Source organism: Misgurnus anguillicaudatus, chromosome 19 (assembly GCF_027580225.2).
Source record: "Misgurnus anguillicaudatus chromosome 19, ASM2758022v2, whole genome shotgun sequence".
Lineage (NCBI taxonomy): Eukaryota > Metazoa > Chordata > Actinopteri > Cypriniformes > Cobitidae > Misgurnus > Misgurnus anguillicaudatus.
This window is the reverse complement of record NC_073355.2, coordinates 29,802,495-29,816,266: the sequence shown is the minus strand read 5'-3', so window position 1 is coordinate 29,816,266 and position 13,772 is coordinate 29,802,495. Positions and strand designations below refer to the sequence as shown.

Below are 13,772 nucleotides of genomic sequence, written 5' to 3'. Positions count from 1 at the left end.
AACACCAATGTTAAAAATAATTTGAGTTTAACCTTACTTAAAATATCAAAAAATAATAAATAAATAAAAAGAAATAAATGAAGAAACTGCACAGTCATTGGTTTTATTTACCCCATACTTTAATGTAAAGAATTCAGGTTAATGTAATACACTTTAATGGTTTAGCATTAAAAGAAATATTTTGCTACATAATCATAAACACATTATGATCACATATCTGCTCTAACATGATCAGACGAATATCTCTTTACATGCGGCTCAATGTTGGATTATATTTACAACATTTCTCATAGACAAAATGGACAAGAAAGAAAACACAAAAATGAATATCACAATTACATCTTAAATGGGTTTATAAGCTGTATTTAAAGTGTCAATGTCAGTCAACTGTGGACCTTCTCTACAGCCTGCAGTTTACTTCTCATACACGCACACATCCAGACAACAAGAGCACATCTGTTGGGCTTTCTCATTAAATGTTCAAAGATGAATTCAACCAAACTGACGTAATTTGGAGGCATGAATAATCACCCTTTCTATGAAAACTCACACACACAAACATATTGCACATATTCCTCTTTAAGCAAAGTTTTCAAACATAATAAAACACATACCCCATTTACACATAACAGTAAAATAATTTCACTCAAAATTGTGCACCCACACTACCTTGTTTACAAAGACCTCGTTTTTTTGTTGTTGTTTTTTTTTGTTTTGGACTATCATTACAATCATATTTAATCCAAACCTTGTAAATTGCACTTCATAGGGGAAAAATTTAGGGCTCATGTCCGAATCCCAACAAACTCTCAAACGAATTCTTTGAAAAAGGATTTAAATGGCTAATAATTCAAGCAGTTTTCTTTAACAAGCCCAAGTAAAGGAAAAAAAAAACATACGACACACAAACACACACCAGGCACCCCAAGCTCCCCATACCCTTTAAAACTTGGTGCATTGGGAAATCTGTGTGAAAAAGGTGCTCGCTATATATATATGAAGCTGCAAGCAGTTGACTGTAATTGAAAGCAAAGGTTGAGCGCTTCAGTCCCATCCATTATCCTTAATCATGTGCGACAATTCAATTATAAACTTCCCCTCTTTATACTTTTGACTTAACTCAAATGCCTGCTCCTGTAGAGGTAAAGAGAAAAAGAAACTGTCAGATTTACATTAATGGTTTAAATACAGTCATTTCGGCATGTGTCCGCAGTATCTTTTGTTGCTCATATTTCCATCCCAGCGTGGTGTGGCAATTCTCACAATAAATGTCAGCCACAGCATGAAGTCCGGTCAGCAGCAACCTTTCTTCTGCTGGCCCACAGCCTACATTAACCCTAAAATTACCAAATGACAGTTAAACACTTTTTCCATAACAATATGCAATCTGATTTCTGAGATATATTTTAGGTTTAATAAATACATACACAGAATTGAACAGATATGCACGTCCCTGACTCCCCTGAAAGGACTGAAATAATAAACAGAGAGGCATATTTTAAGCATTTAAAATTTAAGAGTTTACAATTTAAGCTGCAAATGTGTCACATTAGATGCTCTTACCTTAGAAATGAGGTCATCATGGTTGGCCAGGTGTGCACGGCAGTGGACACAGCTGTAGCGCCGATGACAGGAATCCAAATAGGCTTGGAAAGTTTTGGCCTTGGTTTGCTTCACCATGTCTTTGACAAAACACAAAGCAAAATCAGTGTCAGACCATATCTGCAAAAAATAATAATTTTGCCCCTGTCTTAATTTGACCATTTAAAGATGAATAGGCTAACGTAGGGGCAAAACCAAAACAGCCCCTGCCAAATAGTAATGCATAGTGACAGATGGAAAAAATAACATGGCGTTGACACCATCTGTAAATATTGTTGCTTGAACTTCATGTTAAATGCGTTGACGGTTATATTGTGCAAGCTGGTCGTGATTTATCACAATCTCGTTTTGGGGTTTTGTAATATCGCCATAAAATCTCCATGCCTACTTAAACCAGGAATAAGGAAACATTCAAATGACCTACTTCGCTTGGCTGCCCACACTGTAACTTAGTTTTCCCATATATGGCACGTCATACACGAGGGTAAACATGGGTGAGGTGTTATTGATAACTACGGCATGTTGTCATAAACATAACTTTAGAGGAAACAGTGTAACAAACGCTATAAAATTAATGTGCACACTGCACAGACATTCAAGCGATACCAGTTTTGATTCACAGTAACGTACAACACGGCGGCCCACAATGCAGCTAAAAAATAACAACAAATACATGATGTTTGCTAGTGAACTGTAATCCGCTTTATATTAACCAAGACTACACATACGAACATGTTATATTCGCAAATTATATGGACTCGTCTTTAGCGCAAACGGTTTGCAACCAGAGAATTGTTTCTAACGTGATCGTGAAATACCGTAACTGACTTACCTAAATACAAATTTTTACAAGACAAATGCAGCTGCAGTATTGTCACCAGAAGAGAAGCGTGGTCAACTCAAAGGCATGAGAAAATGTCTATAGCCGTGTGTCACTATCCCGATTTCACACGCGCCCAAGCATTCACCAAATAATCGAGAGCACTCAACCAAACAAACGCGTGGCACGTTGCGCTTTTCCTCCACTTCCCTCCTTTTGTCCGCCCAGCTGCTCTGCGCTACTTCGAAAACGCGAAATTTCAACCAAAGACTTCGTAATTTCCTTAATTCAAGCAGGCCACTGCTCAGGATGTGTCGCAACCTAAAAAATATTCGTAGATTTGTTTACAGTATTCTTCAAGGAAGTTTATTATATATCACGTGGCTCAAAACAAACCGAGACAGACCAATCGTAATCCAGAAATAGACTTCAACAATATAGGTCAGCCAATCAGATCGCGCGTTTCGTGCGTTTGACGTTTACTGTTGCGTTAACGTTTCAGAGTAAAAATAACAAAAACATCGTGGTTATCGCAATCTTGTCACATGTCTAGAGTGGCTTGATGATATCGATTTTGAAATCTCACACAGCTGTTGCCATCCTGTTACAGGTTTACATTTTGTTAACGTTTCACTGAAAGATAAGGTAAGCACGTCTAAATGAAGGGCCATTTGAATGCTGTTAACAATGTTGTAAGTAGCATTGTTTAATGTAGCCTTTAATGTCCACTGATCTCCTGATAGATGGTCAAAGTTGGACTTTACACTGTTTTAGAGAACAAGGATTATGTTTATTAGCAAGCATGGGAAGGGAGGCGATAAACTGACTGAAAATCATAACAAACAGACAATAAACGTGCTGGGGGTCATATCAAGCATGGTGCGAAGAAAGCACTCTTAAAACAAAATTCTTAAAACAATTGACTTTTATTTGTTCTGTATATTTCACTTATATTTAACTTTCCTAGGAACCCTTGGGAAAATTATTGTAAAAGTCATGTTTTTGGTATCATAGTTTTACTACAAATAACAAGGTTAAACTATGGTTATTCTTGTGAGACCACACTTAATTTATGATTACTATGTTTTCATTACAAAATAAAAGTAGTTTTCAACACGGGGTCCGGGACCCTTGGGGGTCTCGTTTTGTAGTACTGGGGGTCCTCCAAATATTATTTAAATGCACTAACAAAAATGCATTAATAGGCTAATAAAAAACTTAATTTAAATAAAGAACATAACATTCCCATGAAAAATTCTATTCAGTTAAAATCTTATGTAGTATGCCAAAAATATTATTTTAACATATCTGTAATCATAACTAAGTGTGTAAATCCAGCAGTGGCGGCCGGTGATTTCTCTTCCAAGATGCGCAAATTCAAAATATGTGTTCGTAGTGTCATGCGTGTTGCTCGTCATGTCAAAATATGTGAACCATGTGCATCATGCATTTTGTCAAAATACGTTCCCGCTGAAATCCAGTCTTAATTAATACATATACTGGGGGCCCCTGCTTCTCTTCTCTATCTATAAAGGGGTCCTTGGCCTGAAAAAATGTAAGACCTTTGGGATTTATGGTCTCATGTTTCTTGTCAAATGTTGTTTATATTTTACTTATTTCACACTAATTTATTTCACTCTGCTCAATGTTTTTAATTTCTTTCTTGATTCTTCACGCCTTTCCGGCATCTATGGCTATATTTATGGCGAGAACCGGTTAATCCATACACAAGTTTATCCAGGCACTGTGCCCCCCCCACACTTGGTCTTAAAAGTAGCAGCTACTTTTAAACCTTTCCTAAAATCTAAATTAGCCTTTACTACCTTTAAACCTCAGATCAGGATTGGGTATTAAATTAAAATAAAGACAAACAGAATGCTTAGATTTGTATGAAAATGTCAAATTCCCCCACCATATTTTCTTCAGAACTTGTTACCCAAGATCACATGGTCACTTCTTTAAGGGCCCTTCGCGGAGGGATTCAGATTTATAGGGGAACGCCAAATTACATTTGGAAAATGCCCCTTAATAAACAGGCAATCAATATGGTGGGGTCATCAAATATGAAGCAAATAAAACACAGATAAATCCACCTTTATATGTTCTGTTTATTTTTTACATGTTCACACTTATATAACTCTCCTGTGAGGAACGGTTTTATTAAAGTAAAAAAGTGGTAAAGTGTGACAATCATGTTTTGCTTTCTTTCAGATTGATTGCCATTTCTATTACTTCAGTTAACTGCAAATAACATGGTTATTGTGGTGAGACCATAGACTGTAAAAAAAAAAAAAGGGTAAGACCATACTAAATTAATGGTTAACATGATTTTAAAACAAATAAAACGTAAAGCATGATTAACAGGCATGGTTTGTAAAGGAATGCAGTAAATCAGGTTTCATTACCAGACTTTTGTTTGATATATCACTAACGCCAACAACCAACAGCTGCATGTTTAAATGCAAACAGTATTTATGTGGTCGTGTATCATAGTGTCATCACGTGGCTTATATGCGCGTTTTAATATAGTTTGATAACAGGGAGGGATAGTCGGTCATGACTCCTGTTGCTCCTACAGCAAATGCAGCCTCAATATCCCGTTCCTCATTACACACAAAAAGATTAATCTATAAAGAGAAACAGACACATTTTATGCTGAATATTTTACTTTAACATTCTGTCCCATGTGAAGCCAGTTTTACGTAACATAACAAGGCAACAAACCTGAATTCCTCTGTCTTTAAGGTGCTTAAACATCATTTTTCTCATAGTCAGTCTGCGACAAACAAACAGAAAGATTGAAGTATTTAATTCATTTTAAGTCATTTTAGTTTAATAGTATCACTGAGATCTGATGAAGTTTCCCTTAAATTACCTTTCAATTAAAAAGACCACAAAACTGTTTCTCAGAGTCTGTATGTCTGGTATGAAAGTTCTGCAGGGAAGTGGATCAGTTTAGTGTTTCAATCTTCTGTTTAACTAACATACAAACAACATGTAGTGGCATTCAGTGAAACACACAGACCTGTTAATGATTTGTGGCAAGTAGAAATCCAGAAAACTTTCTTCCAGTGGGACAAATGGTAGAAGTCCAGTGTAATACAGCAAAAGCAGATGTAAGCCTCGCTTTAAAGTGAAGCTAAAGGGCATGGAGGAGTTCTGCCATAACATGAAAATGACAAAGCCAAAGGTTAGTAAAAAAGTGGTTGGACAACAATTATACTTAAAAAACAAGTCTGATATTATTAAAAGAGCTGTAGCTGGTTAAAGGAACACGCCCAGATTTTGGGAATTTAGCTTATTCACCGTATCCCCCAGAGTTAGATAAGTCCATACATACCTTTCTCATCTCCGTGCGTGCTGTAACTCTGTCTGACGCAGCCCCCGCTAGCTTAGCTTAGCACAAAGACTGGAAGTGAATGGCTCCAGCTAGCAAACTGCTCCCAATAAGTGACAAAATGTATTTATGTTTATCCTATTTATGTGTTGTGATTTGTATAGTCACACCGTGTACAAATAACAAGGTGATATGAGACACAGCTATCTTTTAACTGTATATATACTGGGAACTAAATTCTCAGAAGGCGAAGCACTGCTACTTGTGCAGAGTGATTTGCATAACTCTGACCGAACTCTCTGCTCCTCACCAGGGGCTTCTTGGGTGCTGCGAGCAAATCACTCCGCCCAGTAGCAGTGCTTCGCCTTCTGAGAATATAGTTCCCAGTATGTATACTGTTAAAAGATGCCTGTGTCTCATATCACCTTGTTATTTGTACACGGTGTGACTATACAAATCACAACACATAAATAGGAAAATGTTTGCGTTGTTTTGTCACTAATTGGGAGCGGGATGCTGGCTGGAGCTATTCACTTCCAGTCTTTGTGCTAAGCTAAGCTAGCGGGGGGCTGCGTCAGAGTTACAGGACGCACGGAGATAAGAAAGGTATGTATGGACTTATCTAACTCTGGGGGATACGGTGAATAAGCTAAATTCCCAGAATCTGGGCGTGTTCCTTTAAAACAAGTTGGGAGATAAATGCACACACACACATACCATTTCGCGACAATGGGCCATGATGGTGCATTCTACGGATGCCCAAACTGAAATGTCTTCTCTGTTATATTTTTTCACAAGATCAGAAATCTAAAAGATACAATAATATAAAGATGCTGAAAGGAAAAGACTAATATTGGTAATGAGCATTTGGTAAAGTAGTTTGGGCAGAGAAATAAAGAGATTCTAAAAAAGAAATAATACAATTATTCAGGGTCATTATGTGAAGAACATTTAATGAACTTAGAACGGAGAAGTGCGTCCGACATGTTTTCTTGTAAATGAGCATCTTAATCGATTCTGCCAACAAACCGGTATTTCTGAATGACCTTTGCTGAAAGCATTAAGTAAATATCATCATCTCCTTTTTAACAGATGTGGGGTTTAGAGGCTTTTGCATCTGAGCTCCTCATATGGTCCCCAATATGATCCCATACCTTTTCAATCAGTGCAAGGTTCTCCTCTTTCACTTCAATGTTTACAGGTACGTGAGGAAATTTTCGAAACACGTCCTCTAATAAACAAATGTTCCTGTCAGAGCCTGTGCTATAGTGACCTGTGCAAGGGGGTTAAAATTGCACCATTATTATCAGTTAATAAAAACGTTGACTTGATAGTTTTGAATAATATCACACCTATATTGAAGGTAACCTCGAGTGTCTCTTTATAAAGTGGCAAGTCCTGAAAAAGAATAACAAATAAACTAAAAAAATCCTTAAGTCAACAGCATAATGTATTTCCTTTAGCAGACACTTTTATCCAAAGCGACTCACAAATGAGTAACAATTTTTGTCAAGAGCCAATAGTACTGTATAATAGGTTATACAGTAGCACCATTATTGGGGGGAGGAGCTTTAATCAAATTAGCAAGATTTTTAATGCACAAAAGTGCACAAAGTGACATGATGTTTAATGTAAGATGGTTTATTAGAATTTGGAGGAAGAACATAGAGATTTTGCAGAGGCTCGAAAATATGGTGTACCCATTTAAAGAGCCTTAAAAGACTCTTTTAAACTACATCAGGAAAATATCTTGACCTCTGACCTCAAAGTTTAAGGAAGAGATGGAGACATCATGCCCAGTCTGCCGCAGGAGTTCCTCATCATGTGACACAACCACATGACCATCTTTTGTCAAGTGACAGTCCAGCTCCAGCATATCTGTACCCATCTCAACAGCACTGAGAGTGAGATAAACAAACAGAATAGAAAGGAAAAATATGGAGTGCCCAGTCAAAAAATATATAAAATAGAAACATGAAAGAGGATGATAATAATCTGTTCAGTTCAACAGCATTGAAAGATAAAATTCCTTACTGTGTAAAGGCCTCCAAAGTGTTCTCAATCCTTTCACCAGACCCTGACGACGAGCAGTAGACCAGAAAATATTCAAGTTAATCACTTACTCCAGTCGTATATTAACTAACACTTAATAAAAGGCCAAGGGCACATACATTGAAAAATCATGGCGATACCAAATGGCGACTTCTATGTAAGGGGACATGTGGTGTATGTACAGTACTGTGCAAAAGTCTTAGGTCACCATGCCAGAATTAGATTTGTTGTTTTTGCAATGTTATATTGATCATATATAGACCATTTCAAAAGATGTAAACAACACTGGTCCAGAAACACTTCCTGTTACAGTCTTTGACAGTTATTTTCTTATTTCACATATATCATTATCTTTAAAATGTTTGTTTAACTTCAGTTAATTCAGGTTTATATGTTCTGTTGGTTTATTTTATCCCAACGTTTATCTAGTGTTAAAAACGGAAACAGGAAGGGCTTCTGGACCAGTGTTGTTTACATCTTTTGAAATGGTCTTAATTAAATACATCCAGAAAATACAGGAAATGTGTATGTAGTATTAAAAACTTTATAAAAATGTAAACTGATGTGTCATTTTTTTAGGGCAAACTCCCCTTCCACTTAAGCAATAGCAGAAAACTGCAGGATCTCTTAAACCTAAATAAAATTAAATCCTAATTTTTTTTTTAAGTAGTCTTTATACTTTATTCTGCTCAAAAACGCTCAAGATGTGTTTAGTGCCAAGAGAGGTCACACTAAACACAGACGATGCTTATACATTTAGTCCTGAAAATGTTAAATTTTTTTGTACATATTTCCTGTATTTCCTGTTTGTATTTTAATAAAATAGATTGAAAAAAAATGGATAGACATTAAAACTTCTAAAACAACAAGTCTGGTCGTGGTGGCGGCCAGGGGTGGAGTGGGACCAAAAAATCTACCGGGAAATTTCGTATACCACCGGCCCTCCGTGGTTAAAAAAAAAAGGTCTTGTATTTGTAGTAAAACTAGGGTAATAAAAATCGTTATCAATCTGCAAAAAAAAAAAAAAAAAATTCATAATAATAATAAAATCATCAAATCATGGATAATTTTCCTAAATGAGGAACTATACAAAATGATACCTGTTTGAAAGACGGAGATGTGCACCTGTCAATCAGCTATTACATAACAGAGCGAGACCAGAGATGAACGTGCTTATAAATGGGAGTAATATGGAATACTTTCTTTACATCTTTGAAGAATTTTTGCACATTTTTGTCATATAAAGTTTTGAGAGATGATAATGTTTTTTTTCCACTGTTATTGCTCATTTATTTTAACGTGTTTGGCGCATTTATACCTCAGAGTTTATTTCAGTTATTTTGCTGTTTTTCCGGTAATAATAATACAATTTACATGCCAATCCTACTTCCTTGTCTTTTTATTCATTTCATTATGCTGTTATATGTAATATGAAAATCACATAGTAGGAAATATATAATGTGATACAGCAAAGTTACCCTTCTTATTTTTATTTATTATATAGCCATATGGAGACAAACATTTGCAAATGTGCTGATTTGATCCATTCATGTACTGACCACCGAGCTAGAGATTTTAAACATCCTTAATCCACACTTACTATCAAATAGTCTATCTGCTTGATGGATCAATCTGACCACATATGTACTCCAATAAACAGGCATTCGGCGGCGCGGCTTTTTACATCAAAGGCCGACAGGCTATGCCATTTGGGGAGCGCCCTTCAATGATCCCCCTATATTTTTAAAAATCCTAAACATGGTTGGACCTGCCGAACAGGTTGATCACTTTTATGTTGAGCAAAGAGGCTGCACAGTTTGACCAGCGGGAAGCGGCCGCGCATCAAGCCGCCAGACGGGGTTGCTATAACTCACAATGTATAACTATTATCAGACCGACCCTTGCAGCCTCAAAACACTACCGGCCCACTGGGAAATGTCCCGACTCTCCTGATGGCCACTCCACCACTGGTGGCGGCCTAAGACTTTTGCACAGTACTGTATGTATAGATAAATACGGCTTATTCTTAGGTAATAAAAACAGTACAGTTCATTTTGTAAGGTCTTTATATAGCACTTAAAATATAGTTATAGGGCCCACAAATTTGCTAAACCCTCAACTATGGGTAATATACTTATGCCGCAATAGTTAGCCTGTCTGTAACTGAGCTGACTTTAACCACATCACTGTGTGAAACTTGCTTTACATGTGAACGGCCCCTACGCTAATAGGATTTTGTTTCTCTATCCCTGTCTTGTCTTCGATCCCGAGTTCAATGAGAAAAACAGACCCAGTTCCGGTAAATGTGAAGGTCGGAACATCTCTGATTTACTAGCCATCCTTCAACGTAATGCCCAGCTGATGCCCGACCAACGACCACCGGCAGAACCCGTGTAATGTCTTTACTCGTTTACATATAATATAAGTTTATATATTATACAGTATATTATCTCCCAAGTGTTTTTTCCTCCTATGACTTTTTTCCCCCGGCTAAAAAGTCCGGGTTTTCTAGGGCAGGGATGGGCAACTTCGGTCCTGGAGGGCCGGTGTCCTGCAGAGTTTAGCTCCAACCTTAATTAAACACACCTAAAGCAGCCAATTAAGGTCTTACTAGGTATACTAGAAACTTTAACGCATGTGTGCTGAGGCAAGTTGGAGCTAAACTCTGCAGGACACCGGCCCTCCAGGACCGAAGTTGCCCATCCCTGTCCTAGGGGTTTTTTCAACCTGGGGAGTCAGCCTTCATTGGCTTAATTTATCACCCTCTTCTATACGTTACATTAGTAATATGCTCGCTTATAATGTTGATTCATAGCCGCAGCAAATTCTGCTGCTTATGCTATCTGTATTATGTTATGCTATCTGTCGATTTTTCTGTGTTTTTCCTTGCTTCTATTAATGTAAAGCTGCTTTGAAACAATTACCAATTGTGAAAAGCGCTATATAATTAAAATTGAATTGAATTATGTATATTATATTGCAATTCTGTCAAGAGATCCTTCTAAAAGTTACAGAGTGCACCCCTACACATAGGACCTTTTTAAAAGGGTACTGTCCCAGTGACAGCATTACTTTTACTTCTGAGAGTGTATTTACTGATTCATGAATCAATATAAAATATACAACATTTAAACAAAATGCCCAGACCTAAGTGCTGATGTTTGACACAACAATGCAGTTAAAGAGAAGATCATTATGATGATCTTACAGATTTAACGTGGATTTGAACAAAGAGGAACAGGCTACAGATTTCCAGGTAAAAGGTCATGAACCATTCTGACCAAAAGCATCAGATACTGTACCTCCTCTATGTGAGATGTGTTTGCTGTAGAAAGCCGTCTTCTTTTTCTTGTGAAGAATATGAGGGTTTTTCAGAAAGAAGAGTGATGTGAGAGCATAGCCCCCTACTGCTGGTAGCAAGTAGTACAAGTACAAGTAGCTTGCCATGATAAAGGCACGAAAACCAAAAGCAGCAGAAAACTGCAAAAACAGAAATCTCAGCTATAATTAAAATATATATTATGTATGCATATGAAAAAATTATGATTTAAAAAATATTTTTATTAAATTATGATTCCTCAAAAAAGGAAATGATTAATTAAACTTACCAATATTTTAGATACACATGCAGTTAAACTTATTGTCCTCAAAAATGTGCTTCAGATTTGGATCCAGGTAGAACCAAAAAAAAGTTGACTTCCTCAAGCACCTGTCCTCCAGTCTATAATTGTTAACATTCTGACTATCTCTTATCTTCACCTGTATCTCACACCAGTTTAGTTTACTTTCAGCCACTCCCTTTTCTTACTTCACTTTGCCTACATATCACCTTTCACAGCAAGAAATGTTGCAATGATTCTGATGGTCTGTAATGCAAAGGAAAAATGACATTAACTGAAGTTAACATCTCCCTCATTCGTTCTATGTAAATGCATTGGAAAAACAGGCATTAATCTCGACTGACCTCTTTGTTGCTCTTTAGTTGTGTGCTGTTCTGGACATTAAGTTAGTCATCTGTGACTCTAAATCCCCCCCCCCCTCCTTTTTTGTTACAGTCAGTGAGGTGTTTGAATTGCAACCTTCCAAATTTTCTTGTGTGTGTGAAATGACATTTTCCAGATCCTTCACAATTGAGGCATTTTTTTCATAAGTAAACTTGTACAGTATTACGCAGACATTTTGTTCATTATGACATGAAGCAACATGTGTGAAATAGGAGAGACATGCAACGGAGACAAAAAGTGCTTGTGTATTTGTATGAGATTATGTAGAGTTCATGTTTGGCAGGTATTCATATTCTCACACATTTTAATGCTTTAGAAAGACTTGATAGAAGTATAAACCCACAGCAGCACATGCACACAAAACAATTACACAACACTGTGTCGGTTCTGCTTGTCAGCAGCACATTTTCTGCATCCTATTGTTTGGGTTTTGTATAGAATTGCTGAAAGTGTGTTATCTAACAAACAAAGTGAACAGAGTCAGATGGGAAATGAGATCAAGGGACAAGTATTCCCTTTATTTTGTAAAGCCTTTGAAATGAGTTAGTTTATCACACATCATATTGATTCTGCAAACAAGAAAACTTCTGAAGTGGATCAGTATGTTTATTAATACACTTTAGTATTAATACAGTTAAGTCTTTCTAGTAAATCACAAGTATGCAAGCGCCAACTCAGCTCATTGTTTTTAAGAGTGGAATGCCTTTCAACAGATTTCTAAACCCATGCTGGAACTTGTTGAAACAGCTAGGGGAGTGGCCCAACTGGACAGGCAACTCAACTGATGAGCGGAGAGAGAAAAGGTAACAAAGTTCCTAAAACAAGAGTGCTGGAAAATTGTGGAGAAAGTTAGTGGTATAATTGAGTCTATTCACTTTCCATTAAACAACTGACCATTAACTAAGCTCAAGACTCTGCATACACTCATGAATGTTTCATTATCACTGCCAAGAAAAATTAAGTCGTTTTTTAACGCCATTACCACTCCCTTAATTAGAAACAAAACAAATCACAAGGGAGTTGCAGAGAGTAAATCACAAGAATATGACTGAAGGCAAGTGTTATTGTGACCGTCAGCTTGCAGATTATCTTCAAAACACATAGGTGCAACATTTAAAATGAACCCTTTAGCTACACACCAGGGTAAATTGAGGTCACAATTAGCTATTATTTACCAATTTCACACAATTTACATATGAAAATTTAAAGCTGAAGCTTATGATGATCTGTATTTTGTTGTAGGGCTAATAAAATTTAAATGGATAATATAATGCAAATTATAATTTTGCAATGCATGATTGGTGAAGAATACGATTGGGTAGCATTTTACAATAAGGTTGTATAAGTAAACATTAACTAACATGAACAAACAATGAACAATGTTTTTCAGCATGTATTCATTCTTGTTAATGTTAGTTAATATCAATCCAGTTATTCATGGTGCATTAATGAATGTTAACAGTTAATGCTTGATTTAAAAATGTATCAGTAAATGCTAAAATTAACATGAAGTAAGATTAATAAAATGATTGTTCACTAAGATTTTATGTTAGATAATGCATTAACTAATTGTTAACAAATACACCCTTATTGTAAAGTGTTACCAATAACTGTGTGTGTCGACAGATGAAAAACCTTTCCATCGTTGAACCAATGTGAGTAACTTAGTTTTGGTTAACCATTCTTTGCAAGCATGTGAGAAAATAGGTAATTGAAATTTGGTTCCCCTTGTGATGTCAGAAGGGGATAATACTGCCCCTTAATCTGCACTATCCTAACCACGTCACTGCTATTTAGTACAGAGATCATTTAAAAGGACACGCCCAAAAACGACATATAAAGCTACAATTTTAACAAGCTATAATAAATTATTTATGCGGTATTTTGAGCTAGAACTTCATATACATACTCTGAGGACTTATTTGACATATTAAAAAAAGTCTTGTGAATGTACCCT

At 36.4% G+C, this 13,772-nt stretch overlaps 2 protein-coding genes across 2 annotated transcripts; both read right to left on the bottom strand.

The window, feature by feature from the left end:
• Window positions 1–97: 97 nt before the first annotated feature.
• Window positions 98–2,809, bottom strand: ypel3 (yippee-like 3). Its single transcript, XM_055194218.2, has 5 exons — window positions 2,435–2,809; window positions 1,564–1,682; window positions 1,428–1,471; window positions 1,229–1,337; window positions 98–1,134 (listed from the first exon to the last, which is right to left on the bottom strand). The coding sequence occupies exons 2-5, from the start codon at window positions 1,678–1,680 to the stop codon at window positions 1,045–1,047; spliced, it is 360 nt and encodes a 119-aa protein (XP_055050193.1). The 5' UTR covers window positions 1,681–1,682; window positions 2,435–2,809; the 3' UTR covers window positions 98–1,044.
• A 1,703-nt stretch (window positions 2,810–4,512) lies between these two features.
• Window positions 4,513–11,824, bottom strand: gdpd3a (glycerophosphodiester phosphodiesterase domain containing 3a). Its single transcript, XM_055194214.2, has 11 exons — window positions 11,420–11,824; window positions 11,114–11,291; window positions 7,794–7,836; window positions 7,522–7,657; window positions 7,112–7,157; window positions 6,914–7,032; window positions 6,477–6,566; window positions 5,448–5,581; window positions 5,298–5,357; window positions 5,147–5,198; window positions 4,513–5,049 (listed from the first exon to the last, which is right to left on the bottom strand). The coding sequence occupies exons 2-11, from the start codon at window positions 11,256–11,258 to the stop codon at window positions 4,930–4,932; spliced, it is 945 nt and encodes a 314-aa protein (XP_055050189.2). The 5' UTR covers window positions 11,259–11,291; window positions 11,420–11,824; the 3' UTR covers window positions 4,513–4,929.
• Window positions 11,825–13,772: the final 1,948 nt, after the last annotated feature.